The 24407-nt window shown below is 35.6% G+C and overlaps 3 protein-coding genes across 5 annotated transcripts; 1 reads left to right on the forward strand and 2 right to left on the reverse strand.

Moving 5' to 3' along the window:
- Positions 1-372: 372 nt before the first annotated feature.
- LOC129323201 (uncharacterized) lies at positions 373-11209 on the forward strand. Of its 3 annotated transcripts, none has more exons than XM_054969803.1 (8): positions 373-620; positions 1994-2398; positions 3211-3291; positions 3403-3797; positions 6531-8031; positions 8580-8674; positions 9637-9778; positions 10174-11209. In XM_054969803.1, exons 1-8 carry the CDS (start codon positions 461-463, stop codon positions 10845-10847), a joined length of 3453 nt encoding a protein of 1150 aa, XP_054825778.1. In that variant the 5' UTR covers positions 373-460; the 3' UTR covers positions 10848-11209. The 3 variants fall into 3 exon arrangements, with proteins under 3 accessions (XP_054825778.1, XP_054825779.1, XP_054825780.1); XM_054969804.1 differs by having other exon boundaries at positions 478-703; XM_054969805.1 differs by lacking the exon at positions 373-620 and having other exon boundaries at positions 2338-2398; positions 3211-3284.
- A 562-nt stretch (positions 11210-11771) lies between these two features.
- LOC129323202 (anamorsin homolog) lies at positions 11772-16079 on the reverse strand. The gene is made up of 8 exons (XM_054969806.1): positions 15918-16079; positions 15271-15418; positions 14358-14524; positions 13552-13653; positions 13149-13308; positions 12937-13070; positions 12419-12493; positions 11772-12191 (listed from the first exon to the last, which is right to left on the reverse strand). Exons 1-8 carry the CDS (start codon positions 15918-15920, stop codon positions 12153-12155), a joined length of 828 nt encoding a protein of 275 aa, XP_054825781.1. The 5' UTR covers positions 15921-16079; the 3' UTR covers positions 11772-12152.
- A 1627-nt stretch (positions 16080-17706) lies between these two features.
- On the reverse strand, positions 17707-23405 carry LOC129321928 (uncharacterized). The gene is made up of 3 exons (XM_054967915.1): positions 21744-23405; positions 19642-20081; positions 17707-19477 (listed from the first exon to the last, which is right to left on the reverse strand). Exons 1-3 carry the CDS (start codon positions 23187-23189, stop codon positions 18013-18015), a joined length of 3351 nt encoding a protein of 1116 aa, XP_054823890.1. The 5' UTR covers positions 23190-23405; the 3' UTR covers positions 17707-18012.
- Positions 23406-24407: the final 1002 nt, after the last annotated feature.

Raw genomic sequence — 24407 nt, forward strand, 5'->3', positions numbered from 1 at the left:
GTAGAACATATCTCTTTCGGTCCTTTTTATAAGACACTTTTAAATGTTTTATGCATTTTAAGAAAAATTAATTTTTTTTTGATATCATAAAAAAATGAAATGTACTTTTATTCTTACCCTTAACTTTAAATAATAACACAACTATATTAAATATTTTTATGCTAATAAAAAAAGATAAGATTGGAAAAGTGATTTAATTATTTTTAAAAGATGTTTTATAAATAAGAGTAAAAGATTACAAAAAATTACTAATTACCTTGTTAGTTTCGGGCAAATTACACCTTAACGCACTTTTTTTGACCGACGTGTCCTTGTTTTTTTTTTTTTCCTGCTTTAGTCGCTTTCAACAATGGAGTCATTGAACTTGCTTCCCTCGGCTAGTCCAAAAAACGGAAGCGCGAGGCGACCTGCTATGGAGAAGTGGCAGCGCCCCTAAACCACGCAGAGCCCAGAGACCGCGATGAAGCATCTATTCGTACTCTTTGCTTCCATACTCTTATCATTCTTATCCACTCACTGCGCATCCACCGCTTCGGCCGAATGGCAGATCCTTACGAAGCAAAATTTCTCTTCTCAGATCCGACTTCATCCCCATATCCTTCTTCTCATCACTCTTCCCTGTAATCCCTATATTTCTCTTATTTTATTTGTTCCTGTTGATGCATTTGGTCGGTTCATATTTTCATGGAGATGTCGGGGCAAGGTGATAGCGGATTCTTAGTTAATACATTAGTTAGAAGTAAATTATATGTAGTTGATTTTCGGTCACGTTTGGATTCTCGTTACTGTTTGTCACTCTTTTGGTTGTTTCGAGTGTGGCCAGCTATAAGTGGCTCAAAGCTTGATGCCTTAATATGGATCTTTGCATGGTGCTTTAGTTTAATAGTGGCTTATGGAAAATGAGTCATTTTTTTAATTAGACATGCCAGTATTTCTACCGTTCTCAACTTCTGGGCCTACTTGAAACAATGCTTCAGAACTTATTTCGTAAGCCATGGAGAATGGATAACTTCGTAGACGGTAGCAAGGAGAATGGATAACTTCCTATATGGAATTCGTTAGTTGAAAGTGTAAATTCTTGCTGTCGATATGATTTAACTTGGGTAACTGGAAAATCACATCATGTGCAATATATCATCTTCTTAGCCATTCAATGCTTTAATACAAGTTTTCGTCCCTGTAGACCAAGCTCAACCTCGTTTGAGTATGACAAACTTTTCCTTTGATAACCTTTCATAAATAAGCCTTAAATGTCTGATTTATCTGATACGCATATATGTATCTTCCTTCGGCGATATTGAATGTTGCCCTGTTACTGAACTTATTCACATCGCAAAGACACAGTGAGCTAAAATTTGCATTTTACGCTTAAAAGAGTTATTGTAATTTCATTTGGTTACACATTATACTACCATGGACCTTAAGAATTGAGATGTCTAGAAACTGGTTTTTTTATACTAAATTTTTGGTGCTATGCAGTTCAGTTACAAAATTGATCTGCACCTGCAACTTTTTAACCATATGATATTAAATCACCAATTTAGCATGTGGAAGAATCACATTAAGGCCTTGCATCTTAAGTTGCGCAACTTTCTACATATCTTTGCTCTTTAATCTAGGCTCTTAAATATGACGATTCCTTTATCTTATAGCATCATGCATCAACGGTTACAACTGACCCTAGATAAATTAGACTGTATTTTGAAATTTATTTGTCCTTGAAGTTTCTGTTTTCAAGATTGTCTTGCATCCTATGTCAATAGGAATCTAGTCTGCGTGCATGAACTACAGGCATCGTCTAACTCTGAAGCATATTTGATTTCATTTTTAGTATTCCTTTACAGTTGGATATATTAGTAATGATAAGGAAGATGTTTTTTTTTTTTTTGGGCGGGGGGTGTTGGTTATCATGTCTGCTTACAAATTTCATATTAACATGTTTTGCATTTAGTAGAGTAATCCTAACGTATTTGATTTTCATTTTGAATTGCAGGGTCTGGTGAGTCTCGCACCCTTATGAAGGATATGGCACTTGTAATTGCTGGTAAAAGAGAAGACTTTGGTCCTCTAAAACTGAGATATATGCATAGAAATACAGAGAAGATGCTAGCAGATTCTATAGGTGCTCATACTGAAGAAATAACATTAGTTTACTTCCATTACTCTATGTCTTACAAGTATCGAGGAAGACTTAGAGCAAAAAATATATTGTCTTCACTGCATCCTTATATCACGAGTGCACCCGAGGAGGTTCCCCTAAAGGCTCTCAAGAATCCAAAAGAATTAAGAATGTTCCTTGATTCAACTGATAAGGCTCTAGTGCTCGTAGATTTTTGTGGATGGACTACAAAGTTGCTTGCAAAACGGAATGGAACAGAAAATAGTTATAGCTTGCATGGTAAGTCTAAATCATGGTGGCATGCATGACTCCAATAAAATTCAGTTTCATTAAGATGATTTAATCTTTTGATTGCTGCAGCTCTCATTTGATTAAAGTTTGAACGTGCTAATTTTTTGACTTGTATCTTTCAATTTGGCTATGATTGGTTTTTCTTTTTTTTTTTTTAAACTTTTATATGTATTGTGAATTGTTTGAAGAAGGGTCTGAGTCATGAATCTCTGTTCCTCTGCTGTAGTTTATTTTTCAACCAAAAAAAAAAGAGGCATACAAGCAAAGGTAATTAACCTAATCTGATTGGCTTAAGATTCCACATTTTTAGGCTATCAAACTAAAACAAGTTTAATGGAAAATACAATCTGATTTGACGGGCTGAAATGAAAGAAACAGGACCAGAAAGCAAGTTAAAAAAGAAAGAAAAGCCCAAAGGCAGAAATCCAGGATGATTCCAATGAAGAGCCCAAAATATATGATCACTAAAGGAGAACACATGATCTCCGACATATATGTCCGTTTGAGTTTCTTAATGGGTACTGGACTTGGATTTATTGCTTGGAATGTCCCATCTTTATGTGGTTCTTCTTTGTTTTCCTTTTTCCCTTCCACATGCTTGTTATTCGATGGTTATTTATTCTCTGTGACTCTGTTTTTATACTTCATTTCTATCTATTCATTAAATCTATTTTTATAAATTTTTTTTCTGCTTTTGCTATAGGGAGTTTCTGTTATATTTTCAAAGTGGTTTTATTGAATGGTTATGTTGCACAATGATTGATAATTTGATACAGTATAACTGAACAATTTTCTTGCAGGGGATAAATTTGGAGTGGGCTTTAGTGGAAAACATGATAGAACACCAGCATCGAGGGGGAAGAATCACCTGAAGGTGGCTGGTATTACCTGAATGCATGATGACATGAAACTTTTAAGCTAAAATTACTTATCCATTATGATACATTAATTATTAATTTGCCCTGTTTTTGTTTATTCTGCCAATTTACCAGGAGAGGATATGTGCAAAGCTGAACTCGGCATTAGTAATGGGTTTAATGGAGTTCCTTGGCTCGGGACATTCACCTCAATGAATGATAGTGTGTTGGAGGAGGCCAAGGAGATTAATTCTCATGTTCTACCTTCATGCACCCTACAAGAATTTGAACATTTTCACTCTTTCTTCTCAAAATTCATGATCTATGCGAGAGAATTCTTTCTGTCTCCAGAACGGCATAGGTTTGGTCTGGTCTCAGAAAGATCTATACTTTCATCCTTAGGTGTTGGAGATTCTGGTTCATGGTTTGCAGTTCACTACGTTGACGGATGTCCAAGCTGTTTGAAAGTTCTTAAAGAGGAGGATGACTTGAAGCATGCCTTACATTTGGATAATTATTTTGTCAAAGAGGTGAATGTTATATAACCTTACTAACTTTTATTTTGTTTCTACTTCCAGTTCCTGTGCTTCCCATTTTTTTTTTAAATTTTTGTACCACATTTAGTTTCAATTGCATCTCTGATTGTGTTTAGGGACTGTTTCACTTTTTATAATTGCACCACAATAGTATGCTTAAAATATAGATCCCAAGATCGGCAATTATGAAGTTATTCCTGTGCACTGCATCTCCAACATCTCAGGTAGATTTAATTCTATATCAGGATATTTGTGGTTACCAAATGTGAAATACACATGATAGAGTGAAACTAACTCTTAAAATAAGATAACTACCTATTATTATAAGTAAGTTAAAACAATTAAATAAATAAGATGGGAACTAAATAAAACTTCTTTACTCAATGATATCCCTCTCTATCACCAATAATCGACTGACAGTTCTTACTTTTGATGGTTTCCAACCTGGAGATTTGAACAAGGAAATTAATTTTCCTCTAATGAATAGGTGAAATCTATATGCTGTATTTTATCATGGTGTAGTGCCAATAATCTAACTTAGTACCTTCATGAATTTTTATATTGGATCATTTTTTTTCTTGTGCTCCTATACTAATCCTTCAAGAAGAAATTCCCTTTTTACATGATATTATGATCTAGAAACTTTGTTTTTATTTAACTTGATGAATTTGTAGATGGTTCTGTCATTGGAACAGAAGTCATATTCATTTTCCAGAACTGAACGGATACTTGACAACTCTATGCTGCTTGCTGTCATCGCCTTCTAGAAATTGAAGAAATGTTCTCTAATACCTTAAACATCATGGTTTAGTCGTGATTATCATTCATCTCAGCTTTCATAAGCTTAGCAAACCCTTGTTCACACACTACTTGGTGCTTTTGTTGCTGTATTGTTTCTTTGGTCATCAAAGTTAGTAAATCTTATATGGTGTCAATGGCTTCTCTTAGATTTATTGTGGGATAGGTTGGTTCCTTGCATTGGTTTTTTGAGACTTTCATTGACAAATATGCCGAGTGATTGGGGGGCTCTTTTTTAATGTTCTTTTTTGTTAACAAAAAATTTCCGTTACACTTAATAGGTCTTTCTTCTCTTGATTTTTCATATCTAAATATTTAACATATGCTTTATGAATTGAGTCCCTGAATAAAATTAAACCAGAGTCAAGACTCATTTACTTCAAGATTCAGTTATAGATGGTACCCAATACTCTTTCTGGTCTTTATTGTAGGACACTTTCAACTGTTTCACGCATCTTAAGAAAAGTTAATTTTTTTCTTCGTATCATAAAAAAGTGAGATGTACTTTCATTTTTATCCTTGGCTTTGAATAATAATACAATTACATTAAATACCTTTATGCTAATTAAGAAGGAGTAAAATTTGAAAGAGTGGTTTAATTATTACAAGGTGTTCTATATTTTGGACTAAAAATTATTTCTAGAAAGTGTCTTATAAATATTATCAAAGGGAGTATCTTTTAACTCCAGTGGTATGTAATTTTTTGTCAAAGGTGGCTCCAATGCATATTGTATTTTGCCCTGTTCAGTTTTCTTTTTCTAAGAAGTTAAAATAAAAAATTACTTATATGAATATAATGGTAACTAGTTGTATAATCATTATGTGGTTTTTGATGGAAGAGAAAAATTTAGTGAAGTGAAAGCAATCCAAAGATGAGGACAAGTCCTCACAACAACAAAAACAAGTCTTATCCCACTAGGTGGGGTTGGCTACATGAATTATATGATGTTATTGTGCTCTATCATTATTAAGCTTTTAAAAATGTTGTTAATTAAAATGTCTCGCTCAACCACCTCTAAAAGTGTTCTCTTCGGTCTTCTTCTACCCTTTTTGATAGGGCTTAAAGTCATCTGTTCCAGTCTCCTCATAGGTGCCTCCCATGGTCTTTTTTGTATATGTCTGAATCGTCCTAAACGATTTTCTATCATTTTTTTTCGTAAGGTGCTACGCTCACTTTTTCTCATATTCACTCATTTCGAATTTTGTCTTTATGTGTATATCCACATATTCATCTTAACATTCTCATTTCTGCTATTCCAACTTTATGCTCTTGTTGTCCCGTCAAAGCCCAACATTCACTACCATATAAAATTGCTCGTCTTATAGCAGTTCGATAAAACTTTCCTTTAAGTTTATCAGGTACTTTATGATCGCAATAATTCCTTTAACTTTTTTCCAATTAAACCACCCCGCGTATATCATATGTGTAATATCGTTTTCAATTTCCCCATTTTGTTGAATAATCACTCCCATATATCTAAACTTTTTCACTTGAGGTATGGTCTGATCACTTAATTTCACTTTCAAGTTACTGCTCACTGATCCCTTATCAAAATTACAATGTAAATATTCTGTTTTACTCCTACTCTAGCCGAAACCTTTTGACTCCTATGTCTTCCTCAATAACTCAAGTTTACAATTTATTTCTTCTCTTGTCTCTGCAATAAGAACTATATCATTTGCAAAAAGCATGCATTTAGGACAAGTCCTCACTAAACAATGAAAAAATTTACAGACCCAATAGCTTAGAATAACTTTCCAATCCTTTTGTAAATCCTTTAGCTTGAGGCCATTTTAATAAATTTTAGCATCTTAAAAAATTGAAGTATTGGATACATAGCCCTAGGTATGCCACCATAACACAAACATGCATGCTTCTTACACTTAACTATTCCATTGACTTGCAATTTCTTGTTTGTGATCATGTAGCTGGAAGGTAAAGGTCAAGATCAAGAGATTATTTTGCCCGCAAATAAGCCATCAGTACTTTTGTTTGTTGATAGATCATCTGATACATCTGAAACTAGAGGAAAAAGCAAAGAAGCCCTCAATGCTTTTAGAGAACTAGCACAACATTATCATGTTTTGAACCAAATAGGCAAGAAGGATGATGATAGTCCTGGAAAATTTTCAGTTCAAGATTATCAAAGCTTGAGTGCATCTGAACATCCTAGATTAAAGCTTTCTAAGACAGCTCAGAAGATTAAACTAAAGGAGAAGATGTCTACCATCATGGTTATAAATGAAGGCAAGCACGTTAGTTTGGACAAAGTATCTGCTGATCTTCAAGTGACTTCTTTGAATGAGATCCTCAGCTATCTTTTGCAGAAAAACAAGGATGGAAGATTAAGCTCCCTGGCAAAGGATTTAGGTTTCCAACTTTTATCTGATGATATTGACATCAAATCAATTCATGTACAACAATCCCATTCAGAAGTTCTGTCTAATCCAATGTCAGCAGAAACCTCTCATGCTGGCCATCAAGATGGTTCAAACCTGGATAATGACCCAAATTTGTTGAGTAGATCTACCGGAGACCCTGAAGAAAATTCCAAATTGACAGGGCTTTCTTCTCAAAATGATGAAGCGATAGCATTTCATATTGATTCAAGTAAAGAGATAAAATCTGCCAAGCCTGAAGGATCCTTAGTGAACCAAGAACTTCTAGTTATAAAAAATATGAAAGCAGAACAAGAGAGTTCATCGGATGGAGACAAGTCTAGGAAAGAACCCATTGCAGATCATGATGTTTCTGTTGTCAAAAATATGAAAATGGAAATAGAGGGTTTTTCAGATGGAGGCCAGTCTGGGAAAGAATCCAATGTGGATCATGAACTTTCTGGTGCTAAAATTTTGAAAGCAGAAACAGACTCTTATTCAGATGGGGACAAGTTTGGGGAAGAACTCGAACAATTTCTTGGTTTCAATGGTTTTTTTTTCTACTCTGAAGGTAATTATCAGTTACTTAAAGCTTTGACTGGGAATTCTAGAATTCCAACTTTGGTTATAGTTGATCCTGTACGGCAGCAACATTATATTTTCCCTGAAGATCAAAATTTCAACTTTCGTTCGCTAAGTGGATTTCTTTCTGGGTTTGTTAATGATACACTGCTTCCTTATCAGCAGTCTGAATGTGTTCTTCAAGGCCCAAGGGAAGCCACCCGTCCACCATTTGTTAATTTGGATTTTCATGAGGTGGATTCTTTGCCTAGGATTACAGCTCATACTTTCTCTGAACATGTCATTGGTTTCAACCACTCTGATAAAGATAATGCTTGGAATAAGGATGTCTTAGTCTTGTTTAGCTATAGTTGGTGTGGATATTGCCAGAGAATGGCAACAGTTGTTCGTGAAGTACATCGAGCCTTCAAGGGCTATATGGATATATTGAAAAGTGGATCTAGGAATACGAAATCTACTTCTGATCATGGTAAGGTTGTTGGCATGTGTATGCATACAGCTTCATTTGTTCCTAATAAAATTCTTTTTCAGGTGTTAGTTTTTAGAACTTTTTTTTAAAAGAACTAAAATAAAGGCCACTTTTGGCTGTATGAACTTATCTGTAGCTTCTGTTTCATCAATTTATATTACCACAGGATTAGGATGTTCAGTTTCTTTTTGAATTCTTTTCCCCCACAAACGATGGGGTTTTACTAGATCGGTTGCTAACTTGATCATGGAAAAGCAATGTGACTTTTAAATGATTTGTGTCTGAATCATTTACCTTTTCAAGAAACTCAATGATAGAGAATTTGAGGATTCAGTACTTCTCTTCCATTTGCTTAATTCTGATAATTTTGAAGATATACCTTTTTAATTCCTCAAAATTTCGCAGAGAGCGAAGCTTGAGAATTTTAAGAAGTGTAGGTTGAATACAATTTACAATGAAACATAATTGTTCAGCTGATTTAACTTCAATTCTTGATTAAATGGTTGATGCATTCTACAAAAGTTTGACATTGGATTATTTCATGGCAGAAAACTTGGATTATGATACGATAAAGCTTCCAGTGATCTACTTATTGGACTGTACATTGAATGACTGTGATTTGATATTAAAGTCTGTAACTCAGGTAGATGTGGGATGCCTTCCTTCGGATGTTTTTTGTTTTCCTAATCATGCTACTATCCCGGTCTTCCAGATTTCCTAATAATTCATGTATTTGGTTAGACATAGCAACACTGCATTGTTAACATGTGTAATTATGGGCGAGTTTCAAATGATGGATTTTTTCTGGGTATTTCCATTTAGTTAAAAGAGGGAAAATTGTACTTTTGGTCCTTATAGTTTTACTCAATTTTAATTTAGGAGAAAAAAGAACCGCTGTTAAGAAAAGCTAGTGATAGCAAGTTAGTCGTGAGAAGTTGCTATATGTTCAGCTTTTCCCAACCCTTCTAGTACTCCTCATGCATTTCAAACTCTATTGGCTATCTTAACTGAGAAATAATAAGAGGATGACAATGTAGCAACTTAAACGGTTATCCTAAAAGACTAGCGATTAATTTACTTAACCAGTTCTAATGATAAAAATCCAAGCATGTGCCAATGGAGGCAAGTCAATTAAATCCTAAACACACGTTGCTTCAAGCAGTCATGTGCTAACCAACAAATTTTAACGAGTAGTTATTGCTTATTTACATCAGTTTACTTTTATTACTAGGAGAAATCTGGTTATCATCTAGAATTTGACAGGGGATTACTTCAATTGCATTGCAAAAACAGTGATTACATTGATGTTGTTTAAAATTTCAAGCTCTAGTCTTATGGTTAGAGATGACAACAACAAGAAGTCTTATCCCACCAGGCGGGGTTGGTTATATATATTGTATGACGTCATTATGCTTTAAAATGTCAGAGAAACATGGAGAAAAAAAATGTAAATATTGTCTGTGTTATCTGGCAAATGGAATATATTGTATTGAAATACTCAATTGCATTGATTGCTAATTTGTATTAATTTGGTCTTTTGAAAACAAAAAGCCTTTCTTCTTTTTTCCTCTGGTTAATTTGACTTGGTGTGTTTCGAATATGCAGAGAGAAGTTTATCCTACTCTGGTTTTATTTCCAGCAGAAAAGAAGAAACCTCTACTCTATGAAGGAGCTATTGCAGTAATTGACGTAATGAAGTTTGTGGCTGAGCATGCAAGTTATTTTAACCATGCTATGAGTGATAAAGGTAATTTGATGTAGAACATTTTATTGCCGCGTGTTGTTTACCATAAATGAGCTTAACATATCAAATAATGCTTCTAACTCAATTACTCTTCTCATCCCTCACCGGAAGTCACTCCTCTTACTAGCTTGATACATTTTTTTTAATATTTATTCAATCAAATAGAAATACTGTACAAGCAGACAAAAGTCTCAAAGGAAGAACAAGAGAAACAAGCAGCAGCGAAGGAGACTCCGTTACATTAGGCCCACTAGCTTGATACATTCACTGTACATAAATGCTATAGTTGATATGCTAAGTTTATGCTCCTCTACTCCTCTCTTTTGACCATCACAGCAGAAAGTCCGAGATGGAATTTAAATGTTTCTAACTTGTCCACTTCACGTTTCCGGTGGCAGTTTTGTGGCTTCCTCCGAGGGGAGATAGGAATCAGAATCTGTATAGTACTGTGCCAACTGATGTTCACAAGGAATCACTATTTGCGAACGTCAAATATCATGGAGCCCAAGGTTGGGACAGGAACTTGGACGATGTGGTCAAACTCAACCTGTTGAAACCACCGGTGTCAGATGGACTGAATGACGGGTTGCCTCAAGTAATGATTGGTTCAGTGCTAATTGCTACAGAAAAGCTTTTGGGAAGTCAGCCATTTGATGGATCAAAGATTCTCATCGTGGCAGCTGATGAAATAAATGGTTTTCAAGGTCTTGTCATAAACAAGCATATAAAATGGAGCGCTCTACCTGAGCTAGGAGAAGGCTTTGAAATGCTGAAAGAGGCCCCACTGTCCTTTGGGGGTCCTGTTGTGAAAAGTGGAATGCCTTTTTTATCTTTGACCCGAAATGCTTTTGTAAATTCTTTACCAGAAATCCTCCCAGGAGTTTACTTCCTTGACCACCTTGCCACAATAAGTAAAATAGAAGAGATGAAATCGGTGGCCAATCAATCAATGATGGATCACTGGTTTTTCTTGGGGTACTCAAGTTGGAATTGGAATCAGTTGTTCAATGAGATGGCCCAAGGGGCATGGAACTTGAGTAAGGACGGAATGAAGCATTTGGTTTGGCCCTGAGGACCATTTCTTTACCGTATGTACTGCACTTTGTAGATTTCCTACAGCTGTAGAAATATTCCACAAATGCATGTACATCAGAAAATAGCATCCTAAATATGATTCATGAAGGCTTGAAGTGGCAATACTGGGAAGACATGTATTTGGTGTCTGATTCTTTAACAATGTAGGGGCAAGATGAGCAAAAAGTGTAGTTGCAAGATCATTTGAAATCTAGCTCAAACTTCAGTGATGAAAATGATAAATTAGCTGAGAAATTATTTAACATAATTGGAAATATAATTAATGGAAATTTCATTACAAGTTTTGGCAAAGCCTGCCATGTCTGTTGTTTTAAATTCTAGAGATGATTTTATACGTCTTATTGCATGCCTTGATTTATTTGAATGATGTGATTATGTAAGGTTTCTAACCGAAGTTCTTGTCAGTTACTTATGCTACTATAATTATGAGGGTTTTTATTTTGATTTCTTATGGAAACAAAACATTGATCACATTATTTAGGTCTTCACTGCAACAAAATAACTGTTTATGATACGTGTAACAAAACGACCTAGCTATTATAACTAATGTTTTCAAGAGTAAATTTTAGCACCATACAGAGAAAAACTACCACATAATTTTTGTGGTGATTCGCGCGTCATCTCATCACAGTTGCGGCCAAAAAATTATCGTATTGGAAATCGAGAGGCAACATTTTAATTTAACCATTTTCTTTATTAAAACATATCCCATCTAAAAGTAAAGAGCTCTTCCCGCTCTCACTTTTCTCAACCTAATATCCTAACGAATACATTTTGATTTCTTCAATATACCAAATAATTCCTCAAACTCTTACTAACATTAATTATTATAATGTAAATCCTCAAATCTTACTAACATTAATTATTATAATGAAAAAGTTGTAAAGTCTGGACCTCGCCATGCCAAAAATAATTATCTAGAACATCATTAATCGTCAGCTGATTATTATTTAGACCAATCAACCAGTCTGACTCGGTACAATGAAAAGGATAATACAAGATCAGGAAGAGAGCCCGCATTATTACAGACTCCTCGTACATGAAATTCCATAGAATTTAAAGCTACACAATCCACGCAAAGTGGCCTGGAAAATATATCTTTATAAGAGGCAAGGATGGCATTAAAGCTCTACAATGCTGAGGAAACAACTAGGGTCTCTCAATGTTCAAAATGTAAACTGATAAAACTATGTCGTCTAAACAAAGCGCTTAAGCCTTCCCCTCAATCACAAGTGGCAGTCATTATATATGCCCACCGTAACAAAAATTATCACAATACCAATTATATGTCAGCCGCAAGGAAGTTACCGGTCAATGTGACCTGCATAAAATTAATTAATGATGCAAAATCTGGAACAATATAGAACGGATCTTCTGAAGTTAGGATCCACGTGCGTGCGTGTATTGGATTTTATTATTTTTATTTTTTTTAGGGAAAGCCTTCTTCCTGATTAAGATAAATTGACCAAAATTCACAGGAGAGGATCTGTTCTTAACTCAAAAAATGACATAAGAAACTCAAAGAAGGCTAGAGAGTTGCAAGAGTACCTTTTCACCCAATTTGAATGGCGGAAGACCCTTGTAAGGGCAGGTGCTGCACCTGAAAGCATCCCCTAAACCACACTGCAGGTTAAAGACAATTGTAAGAGCAATGCCGACCATGGAAAACAACATGCGATGATTATTGATTCGAGTGTGACACATTAAGGATGAATTATTCCCAGAATTCGGATCATAAAGTTTGTCCATTAAGTGCAAGTCCGAATTGGATATTCCTCCATAATAAACAAACCAGAAACAGAATCATATATATATAAAACAAAACAAGAATTACTTCATTTTAACCCTCCTAAGCTTCTGTAGATCATCTGCACTAAACAAGCTATGTGACCAAAGAATTGACAAAATACCAAATCACCGGTCAGACTCAACTGAATTTATTCATCTCATACTCCAAAGACACAAATAAAATTAGCATTTTTTTAGCAGCACAGAAAATAAGACACCCCAAATTCCAATTTAAGGTGACATACACTGAAACAGAATTCTTTCCAAAAAAGACATACATTGCCACAAGCTGATTGAGGATTACTGATCTGTTCTGCAGTCAATCCTAACTTCAATACTTTCTCTTCTTCTTCAGCCCTCCCACAAGTGCAGTTTCTGCACGCTTTTCTCGTACTTCCAACTTCACAATCACCTGTTGCACGAGCTGTTACTAAATACAAGGGAATAAAACCAATAAATCAGCAACTGAAACTAGAGAAGTACTATTTACCAGTTGACAGTTGCGGTTTCTTTAAATCCTCTTCAGTCAAAAGACTATCTTCATCTATAAGGTCTGAATCATCATCAGTTTGCACTTTAGGTGGAGTCTTGACCGCCCTTTTTATGGCAAAAGAAGATCCAATTTTCCATGATGGCTTTTTTGCTTTAATCTATGTGCAATGCAATTATGCAAAACACGTTTACTGTTAGAATAGTAAGTTTCACAATGCATAAATTGTATTTTAGATATTTTTAAACCATAATACGTATCATTACAATCTGTGATTCAACTTATCCACAATAAGTTTCTATTCTGTCCTATTCTTGCATTAGAAACACACAAGTGAAAAATAACAATGAACATTGAATAAATTGAAGAAAAAGAAAACTAGAATGGCTAAAAATAAACTAACCCCAGAAGGCTTGATTTGTGATGAGATAGTTGAATTTAATTGAAAAATTTGTGTTTCTGAAAACCCTGCCAACAATAACTTGTGCTCAAGATCAGACATCATCTGCAAGATGAGATAAAATTGAAATCACTTACAACCAAAAGCAGAAATTATAAACCATAGCCATTTTACTTACCCGCCTAACCATACCCAACAACTTAAACGCATGGATTTTAATGGATCAACCCATGATTCACTATCAACCCAAGCCTCATCACTTCATTATTTAACCCACTCTCTTCCTCTCTCTTTTTAAGGCAAACTCTATGACCACAAGATATATCGTTTTAATATAAAACATTTAAAATCAATACCAATATAAAGTATAAAATCCACAACAAGAGGCACCGTTCACAAATTATGAACAATATGGCTTATTCCTCATACTCTGCAATATACAAGGAAACACGGATAGTGTATTAATATAAATATACCACACAAAAATATAAATAAAAATAAGAGGCAACATAAAATCTAGAACCATTTTAGAAAAACAAGGTTACAGTTTTTCTCCCAAAATTGATTCAATAAGTCACTCAATGAAAAATTAGAATACTGATTTTTATTAAGAAAATGAGATGGCAATAAATGATTGAAAGTGGAAAAAATGTATACAAATAAATGGATTAATGGGAGGTCTGGGTGCCTAGGCCTAGCCCTAATGAGTCATTAGTCATTAGTCAAATCGATCAAACCCAATAATTTTGCCAACAATAATCAACAAACAAAACATGATTCTTCCTAGGCACAATGAACCTGATTATTACCTTATCGACTGGACCCAAAGCAGGCTGAGAAGGCTTGCGAATAAGAGTTGACCCTCCTACTTTTAACACTCTCAGGATTTCTTGAACCAATTGATCAGAAGGACAATCAAGAGATTGCCAGATTAAAATTACAATGTCCATAGAGGAAGATTCTACTGGCAACTTGCCTGTTTTTGCCAAGAAAATTAGACAGAAAATTGGTTCCCCAGGCTACAAATAAAATATTATATAAGCACCAAAAAGCACTTTGAACAAGCCAAATTAGATGCAGGGAAAAGTGCAATTTCACCCTGAAAAGTTTGATTCCCTTGTCGGAAGCCTAGCTATGAATATTGTAATATACTTATTCCATCAAAGGGTACACATAAATTCTCACAATTGGCATAGGGAAACACCAGACCAAAAGAAAAAGAGAAGAAAAATAAATTATGCATACATGAAAGCACCAGTGGCCTCATTTAGCCAATTCGAAAGTCCATCGTGGACTCAGAACTCTTGTCATTCAAAAGTGCATGTTGTAGCGAGTGCTGGACTTGCAATCAATAATTATCATTTGATCGAATATCCTAATTCAATATATGAAAGCAGTTTAACTACAAAGCCTATGATTCTAACACTTGATTCTCTTGATGAGAGAACATTATCAAACTTTGGAAAGTGTTTTTTAAACGTTTTTTAAAGTCTATGCACCAACTTATAACTAGTCCAGGGGTAAGATTTAGTTTCTTACAAATAAAATTATAACCCGGGAAAATAAGAAAGTTAGTCATGGTGATATTTTTTCTTGGCCTGATAGTCATAATTATGAATCTCTCCTCCAAGGTCGTTGCATATCTGTTAGAAGACTAAGTTGTACTTGTAAAGCAAAGTAACTGTAAGCCTAACAAATACGTCATCAAAGAGAGAAAATTACTTAGAGACGATGCACGTGTGAGAACTAGAGGATCATAGTGTTCAACCCCTCCATTTCCAATTTCTCCAATCGAGTCAAACACAGCACTGACAGGAAGGACAACATCATCGGTACATGCCAGGACAGCAGCATTCGACTTTGTAGCATCCTACAAAATTCAAGACGCATAGTATGTCTAGCATCTTAAAATTTCAATGGAAAATTTATAGCAGGTGATGGAGTACGGAACTACTAAAAGAAATAAGACAAGAAAACATGTAGATTACAGAAGCTGAATCCATGTAAAAAGTAAATAGTTTCAAATGAGGCGTCATATCCCGACTGAATAAGTATAACAACATTAACTTGATGAAATCATAATCCAGACAAATAAATTTCAGAACTCAGATTTCCTTTGACAAAAAACCCAACTCGACACATGCAAACAAACGAAAAATATTTTAAAAGAAATAGTTACAAAGAAAAGACCAAACAAAACAAAGAAATGTAAGGAACATAGCATAGAAATGAAGAATTCATGCGTCGCCGAAAAACACACACCACGAATCACCTGTGACTGTGAATGAGTATGAGTTACAACAAAAAGTGAAATACAAGAATCAGCAAAGATATAAAGAGATAACAGGGGAGGAAGAACGAGAATGAACCATTGGAATCCAAAGTCGGAGCAGAGAGGAAGGGAGAGAGGTAGAGAGACCTAGAAGCTTCGGGTGGGAGTTGAGACTTGAGAGTACCGCTCAATATCATGAAAAAGGAGAAGGATCGCAATGGAATGAGAACGGGGCGGCATATTTTTCCCCTTGGCAATGGATCCGAATCTGGGTCCGGTCGGGGGAAGGATCCACTGCCCGTCTACCTAAGTCTCGGCCGTCAGATTAATCAGATGGCTTTATAATGTTAAATAAACTAATGAAATGAGAACAACTAATGGCCGCTAACTGTTTTCAATCCCGACCGTTTACAAGACACGTGTTCTCAGCATTACTTTGGACTCAGACCAACCAAACGGAGTAAAATTTGGAGGGCATACAAGATGCGCGTTCTCTGTGTTACTCTTCACTCACCTGGAAAGAAGAGATTGGATGGAAGTGTCCGGGACGGCAACTTTCTTGTTCCAGGTATAACTTCAAGATGAATAAAACAAGAGCCAAAACCTCCAAGGATATCTATGACTATAACAATACTCTATTTCAACAATACTCTATTTCGACAATTATCTATCACATAAAAAATTTTAAAATAAAATAAATTGTTTATATTGTTGATATGAACGTGGCTAATAAATCTCAAATTAGAATACTTTGTTGTTTAAATTTTAATTTATGTGATAACACTCAAATTAAATTTTAATCTGTAAAATATTATTTTATTATAAAATAAGAAAATTTTATTTAAATTTTGATTTTTATGGTGATAATATATCCTAAAATAATAAATTTTTCTTCATATTTTTAATATGTAAGGGATTATAAATTCTAAGGTAATTTATATGAAAATAAAATAAGTTGTTCATATTCTTAATATCCATAAAATAATGAATTTTTAAATAAAGTAAGTTGTTTTTACCAAATAGAAAAGAAACAAATTTTAAAACAGAACATGTATTTTAAAATTTTAATTTCCCTGGGTATAACAGTGTATGGAATAAATATTTTTTAAACAGATGGAATAAATATTTGTTTAATAAATTAATTGTTTCTTATACTTGAGTGTAATTCACACTATAAAATTTTCAAATAAAATATGTTGTTATATTTTTATATAAACAAAAAAATTTTTAATTTTATCTTCTAAAAATTACAAATTTAGAATAAAGAAAAAATAATTATGCATATTTTCTTTATTATATAATTATTTATTTATAATTGTCTACACAATTTTATTTTTCATTTTCTAAATACATACTCCCTCCGTTCAAAAATGTAAGACATTTTTTGAGAAATTAGATGTTAAAAAATATAAAATATTTTTAGTTTTTTGAGGTGTAATCATTACCTTTTTTTTAAAGTGCCCCTATTGATAATGACTTTATATTTATTATAGGATGTTTAATAAAGGTAAATTTAAAAAGATAGAATTAATTTAAAAGTAAATAATAATTTTATTGTGAATAAAATTTAATTAAAAATACCTTACATTTTTTAACGGAGTGAATATATTTTTTATGCAATTAAAAATTTAATTATTTAATATTTAACTCGTATTAATTTTCAATGTCTTCGTGTATTATAAGGAAGGAGTGTACAATTTTCAACCCTACTTGTTTAATTTTTTTAAGAAAATAAATTTATTAAGTCTCACCTCATCTCTCCTTCCCTGGATTTCATTCCAATGTCCTGTACATGGCATATGGTGTAAAATTTAATTTTTATTTTATTGTTAATAACTTGAAAATATTGAGCTCATGCATGCGATCTGTGTAATTCGGAAAGGATAGTCAGCAAGACCCAAAAAACAATAGCACAAATCACCAAAATACACTATACATATTTTTAAGCTTCTCAAACGCTCAGCCCCAGCCACATTGGAAAATAATTATTGACTGAGGATACATCACTACATGATGGGGGGAATCTCGTCAAAATGTATTTACACTCTGTATATTTATTCGGGTGCAAAAATGAACAACCCTCTCATATTTGTTTGAAACAATTTGGTGAAAACTATTTTCAGCATCTGAGAGGGGGCAAGAAAAATCTAGACTCCAGTGCAGGAAATGCATGTAGGTTTGTAGGACAACTCTTATGACAGATACAAAGCTTCCAAATAATCATCAATGTAGGCTAAGCTGGGCCAGTGATCTGTACGAATTCGAACCAAAGTTGAAACATCACAGACTTCCATTTGGAAAAGCAAATGAAACCTCGGAGGAAGAACTATTAAGACAAGAATAGAGCCCAAGTTTCGTTTTCTACCATTGCTAGCGCCACCCTTGGCATCCTCGTCGTTGTAAGTCAGGAAAAGTGGACCCATATCAGAATTAGCGACTGAAGTAGCCTCGTGGGATGCATCTGAAGTATCATCCCAGATGATGTTTTGGATGATACCGCCGCCCCTAACAATATCAATAAGAGGCTCCCCGGTCACACCCACAACAAAGCATGTCAGGTGGCGCTCAGTTGCCTGAACTAAAGAGGCTGCAGAGATATCAAGAAGCTTGACAGATCGAGTTCCACTGATGGCTGCAACTCCTTTGCTTCCTTTCAATGGAAAGGTCTCCCGCCCAGTGTTGGAGGACGTCCCACATGCCTCCCACAAAGCAGTGAACAAGTCTAATTTGTAGCGAGGTATTGCATCTTGTGCTACGTCTGGTGGAACAATGGCCTTTAAAAACATGTCCTCTATGCCTACAGTAATTCCTTGAAGCTGACCTTGAATGATCTGGCCGTTTTCTGCGTTAGTTTCAATGTGAACATCAACCACACCAGGTATTGGTTCCCTTGGCTCCAATTCGATCACCACTGAAGCTCTAAATTTATCCGCTTCTCTCGCACCATTTTCTACAGGAACAATGCTTAATGAGAGATTCTGAGATGCATCATTACCATAACGTTCACCAAGAAGAAAAGGTATGTGATAAGATGGAATGGACCCATATGGTGCCGAAGATGAGAATTTTAACACAGTAGCATAAATAGCAGGAAGGGCATCTATCTCTTCCACGGGTGAGGTAGTGGTATCAATTCCTAACATGCGGATGAAATTACTAGACTCAAGTCTCAAACTGCACTGTATTCTAACTCTGAGTCCTGGCATATATCTGAAGTCAGGAATGCAGGAAAAGTACTTCCTCAATGTGTTCAAAATCTCTGCAATTCTAGAATCCATCACGCGCAGTGGCTCTCGTGGTTGGCTAATTCTTCCCACTTCAGGAATAATCTCTGCACTAGAACTTTTGGCAGATTCATTTTCCTCAGCAGGGGCCTCACTGTCCTTGACACCCTCCAGGTAAGAAGGTTTGCTGTTGCTAACACCAAAACTTGACAATGACCAAAATTGTTTAACAAGCAAAGGGGTCACACGTTCAAGGTGAATGCAGGATGATAAGTTCCCAAATGTCTTGAATTTTTTAGAAAGTCGAGGTGACGGGACACTGTAAAAAGAAGTTGACTGTGAAGATGGTGAGATGCCAAGAATCAAGTCCCCAAGTTTCAAGATGTTTCTAAGCTTCTTCCCTGGAATGCAGATCAGCATACGCAAGTAGATTCTGAAAAAACAAGCAACAGAAAACATTAGAATAGGTGAGTGGCCATTTTGCAGGCCTTTGAATTTTTTTCAAGCTATTTTAAACTTCAAGAATGAAAGACGCCGAAAGGATATCGCACAACCACTACAACGACAAAGGGGGAAAACAATTATAAACAAAAATACCTCGCATTATCACGAACCTCCAAATCAGGATAATAGAGACAAGTAAAAGCAAGCATACGAGATAATCTAAGGAACAATCTGGAACTATGTTGGTGAATCAGCATGGTCCGACAAATCCCCAGAACCCTACTTCCATGGGACCAAGATTTCATTCCTGTATTTGGGCCATGTTTCTCCACAAGGAAAAACATGAAATTTGAGAGCAGCTCCAACAATCTGAGTGGAGGTATTGTTTCGTTTTCAGCAATTCTATCAAATAATGGGAAGTAAGAAACCAACTTATAATCCATTATCATTTTTGGAAGCAAATGCTCATCAAATTTCTGAAGTAAACGCTCTCCCAACCAAGAATGCTTTTTACAGGAGAGAAAACGATCAACAAAGGCAACAACAACAGGAACCAATCTCCAACTAACCAACATCATGTTCACAAGCATCCCCTGAAAAATGAAACTTCAATTTAATATTTCTAATTCAAAATTCACATACGAGAATGCAAATCCAAAGAGAATAAAAATGTTACTGTCATTCAAAAGAAACAAAAGAGCAATGACAATAACAATAGCATCCATTCCAATCATGTAGTATAAGCCGCAACATTTATTTTATAGAAGGAAAGATATGAACAAATCTTTGGGTATCTATTTTTAGACTGAGCCTCAGCCTGGTTCTTCTACCCATACTCCGTAAACTAACAGAAAGAGAATTGGAATTGATAAATTATGGTTGCTATCATTACCCAAAAGGGTGGAGGAAAGATTTGGAAACCACATTTCTCTTTAAATCACCAAAGGCATTAGGTAGAAAGTGAGGCGTGGGAGCTCAAAGGACACAGCCAAAATTTTGTGAAAAAAACCAACCTCGCTTATGATTATGTGGCCAAAAAGAAACATGGTAAAGCACTAATGGATATAGTGATTGAGTGTAATCTCTATGATTTTTAACTACCCTACCAGCATGGCTCATCAATAGGACTGGAGAAATACAATCAACCTGACCTAAACCAGCGAGGCTTTTTTTTCTTGTTAGGAAGAAAAATATTGACGGGAGGATGTACAAAAACGGAGGACACAAGATCCTTCCCAAACAAAAGAAAACAACACAGGCTCCAAGTCAAAAGTCAAAAGATGACAATCTATTTGAAGGTCCACCAGGGACATTGACCCAAAAGAAACCATTTGTAGAAACCCACCAGGAGTACATAAAAAGAATCCTCTCCCAAAGAAGACTTGATGGAAGGAATTGCTAATTAAACACCGTAGCATTTTGTCCTAACCAAAGACATCATAAACCAGCAAAAACTGCACGGTGACAGTAAACTTCATGCTTCTTTGACCTTCCAAAATTCACAAGCTTGATAGCTAGAAAAGCACTAAGATCAGCTGGACAAACCCATCTCTCATCAATAAATTCAGAAATACAATACACCCACTCCATATGAAATGTACTGAAACTGGTTAAATACCACAATACCATTTTTCCAGGATGCTGGAACTCAGTCATTTTACAACCTTATGTGTAATATTAACATATCTTCTTGGTAAAAAATAAAAATAAAACATATCTTCTATCATTGACATTACATGCAGAAAACAGACTCTAGTCTGGTTATATAATATAGTATCAAAATTAACAAAAACAAATTAAGCTACTGTTTCAAACACCCACCAGTTGCCTCTAAATTCACCACCAATTATTATTACTTCGAGAATCATAATATCTGATTTTTTAGGCGAAAAAGTACCGTTCAATATTTTCTGTCCTCCCTTCTGGCACATATGAATAACAAGTAGCAATAGCCCTGATATCCAACTAAATTGTACAAATAACCTGAAATTAAAGTATCCCAAACTTCAGCCAAAACTAATCAGCCCCAATGCTATCAAATCTCAAATGTCCGGTCATCATCTCACAGTATTCCATTTTCTTCTTATTTCAAAACAGCATCAAAATCTTGCAGAAAATTATCTCTAGCAATAAAATTCTACTTTAAAAGGGCATTATAATCACAGGGGAGAAAATTGGAAATTTTGGAGAACAGAATAGGGTAGAAAAATCAATACGAGGGGCAGTAGGCAAAACAAGGATAGAAATAGAATTACCTCCAAGGTACAAAATATTATGGAGTCTAACAGATATGTCGTTGTAGAAGGATCATAATCAGAATGAGATGACGCGCTTATCACAAATTTCTGCAAGGTACGGAACATGACAGCAGTCTCTGTACTCCCCGGAGGTAACCATTTGAAAGATGATACACATACAAGACCGTCTTGAAAGAGCTGTACTGGATTAACTGAGTCTACTTCCTCAGGTGAACTACCTTCTGATCTCAAGATATCAACGCATATTGAGCAAAATGCAAGAAGGTCAAGTTTCAACGTTTTCAAAGCAAGCGGATCAAATAAATTCGGATAAAAGGTCGAGCACATTTTGGTGACAGACCTAATTTTTCCAATTTGTTTACCGAAAATCAATTTACTGAAACCCAACAACCACTGAACAGCTAGCAATCGAAAGACCAAATAATGCTGTGCTTCTCTTGAAACTAACAAAAGCCTTCGGGAAATCTCTCCCTCTTGCCCATCAAAAGCATCTAAGAAATGCAAATACATCATCAAAACAACATGACATAGCATAGGGTCATACGAATAAATCATTCCAAAAAACTGCACCTTCAACATTGACGGCTGCAATTCCAAGGCCACTGCTACTGGCAATATCATTGCCATGAACTCCATCATCCCACAAGGGGTCATAACCTGCGGCCACTCTAGCAAGAAGGCCATCGCCCTCCTTAACTCCTTATAATTCAAACCTGAAATTTCCCTGTTCGGAGCCAGTAACCACTGGGGCACATTGAAAGGAACCATTGGTGTCGACGTATTCAAGATAGACAGATTTAATTTCTCAGCCACAATGTTATGTATGACGGATGTGAACAACAAAATGTAGCTCTGCGAAGCGTGGGTGCGCTCGTTTTGGCACAAGCCCCATAAATGTCCAACAATCTCCGAAAGAAGACAAGGATTTGCCCTCTCCAACTCCCTTAGACACTCGCAGGCAATGGCACGGGTATGCCGGTCCAACCCATGATTCGGGCGATTAATCACTGTCAACAACAATTCAACCAATCTCACTGTATATCTCGCTTCAAAGTTGCCAAATACATCTAGACAAATCAGGATCGATGTCGTGGAAACCATCAATTGTTCTCTAAAAGTGAAAGTGATGTGAACCCCATCCACGGGAGCTTGAATTACGATTCGAAGAGTATCGACGAGGCGATCGAGGAAGTGGGACTGGTGTTCATGGTCGAAGAAATAATCCGAAAATTCTTCAAGGAAAAGGAGGAGTTGAATCTTGAGAGGAAGAGGGACGTCCTTTCGGAGAAGGGCAGTGAGCAGGTGGTCAAGGAGAGAAGGTAATGGGTAAAGCGAGGTCCATTTGCGGCAACGAGGACCACCGCACTGGAAGTCGTCGATGAGGGTTTCCCAGTCGAGAGGGGAGAGAGGCTTCAACGGTGGCGGAGTTGGCTTCTCTGTCATGATTCATTCATTCGAGACGGACATCAATCAATACTTGACATTCGAAATCCAACAGAAATGCTCTCCACAGCAACTTTTGTTTTGGTTTTTGGAATCCGATATTCATTAACACAGTAACACACCATCGAGGTCGAGAAGACAGAATCATCATTGAAACGCAGTATATTGCCGAGTATAGAAAAACATGAACCGTCCGATCCGAAATAATCTTAGCCGTCCACTCAAATTATGGGTTTGGGATTTTTTTTTTTTTTGGCTTCATTTTCTATTTTTCTTCCATGCTGCCTCCGGCTGGAGAAATAGGATGGCAAGGGACGCGAGATGGACAGTCCATGAAAGTTCCTGAAATGTTGATTATGCATGGCAGTGGAGGATAGTAGATGGATTACAGCTCGTGTGGGCACTTGGCAACGAGCATACAATGATCTTAGTCGTACAAAATTCATCACTTTAACAAGGAGTTGGCAGCAATCTAATTGGGAGGGATCTATTCTCATAAAAAAGCTCTTTAAATTTTTATCCACAATAACAGAACGGATTTCTGTTAACAGAATAGGGAACTCCATTGCAATAGTCTGATTTCTATTAATAGTTTGATCCTCTTCAGGAAATTGATCATCTGGGTCAATTGATTTTATGTTTCTCATTTACATTTATGATATGTTAGTATATATTGGTTTGTAAGGTAGAAGATTGCGATCCAGGGAGATAAATGCCAGAAGCCTATGCTGTACGTTGCTGAGCTATGCAAGATCATCAAGAAGAGCCTGCTCTATGCATTTCTCTCTCAAGCAAGACATCGTCTAAAATGTGAAATTGTCTAGTCTCAAAAGGAGGCATTGTACACTGCAATGCGTGTAATGTAAAGAGTCTTCTATAGTTTGTAATGGAATGTCTTGTGTGCGAAATATTCCATGTTGCACATTTCAATATCAGTACTCATTCATCTTTTCAGTTAAGTAGTTTCCATTCCAATTAGGGAATTAATGTTCTCGTAGGAGGTGTAAGATGCTCGTATTCCGGCAGAAGAGAGCATTTATGCTTGAACACCATTCTTTTTACCTCTTCTCTTATTCAACCCCAAATCCATGCATAAGCACAAATACAACGTCTTCTATTCATTTCTAATTCTCATGTACATTAGCTCTCAAAAACAGCAGCAGCAGCAGACTAAATGGAGTGTTTGTGCTCACAAAGCAAATACAAGGCAATAAATCA

Source organism: Prosopis cineraria, unplaced genomic scaffold (assembly GCF_029017545.1).
Source record: "Prosopis cineraria cultivar Desert tree isolate PC_DT_omini unplaced genomic scaffold, ASM2901754v1 PC10, whole genome shotgun sequence".
Taxonomy (NCBI): Eukaryota; Viridiplantae; Streptophyta; class Magnoliopsida; order Fabales; family Fabaceae; genus Prosopis; species Prosopis cineraria.

Bases quoted from the DNA above. Each gene is read 5' to 3' on its own strand.
- LOC129323201 (XM_054969803.1), top strand. From the start codon at position 461: ATGAAGCATCTATTCGTACTCTTTGCTTCCATACTCTTATCATTCTTA. The intron at 3,798-6,530 runs GTGAATGTTATA...GTGATCATGTAG, and splicing joins ATAATTATTTTGTCAAAGAG to CTGGAAGGTAAAGGTCAAGA. The intron at 9,779-10,173 runs GTAATTTGATGT...TTCCGGTGGCAG, and splicing joins CCATGCTATGAGTGATAAAG to TTTTGTGGCTTCCTCCGAGG.
- LOC129323202 (XM_054969806.1), bottom strand. The intron at 12,494-12,936 runs GTATGTCTTTTT...TTTAACCTGCAG, and splicing joins CTCAATCAGCTTGTGGCAAT to TGTGGTTTAGGGGATGCTTT. The intron at 12,192-12,418 runs GTACTCTTGCAA...AATTTTATGCAG, and splicing joins CATTCAAATTGGGTGAAAAG to GTCACATTGACCGGTAACTT.
- LOC129321928 (XM_054967915.1), bottom strand. From the start codon at position 23,189: ATGACAGAGAAGCCAACTCCGCCACCGTTGAAGCCTCTCTCCCCTCTC. The intron at 20,082-21,743 runs GTAATTCTATTT...TTCATTTTTCAG, and splicing joins TAATATTTTGTACCTTGGAG to GGGATGCTTGTGAACATGAT. The intron at 19,478-19,641 runs GTATTTTTGTTT...TTGTTTTTTCAG, and splicing joins GAGGTTCGTGATAATGCGAG to AATCTACTTGCGTATGCTGA.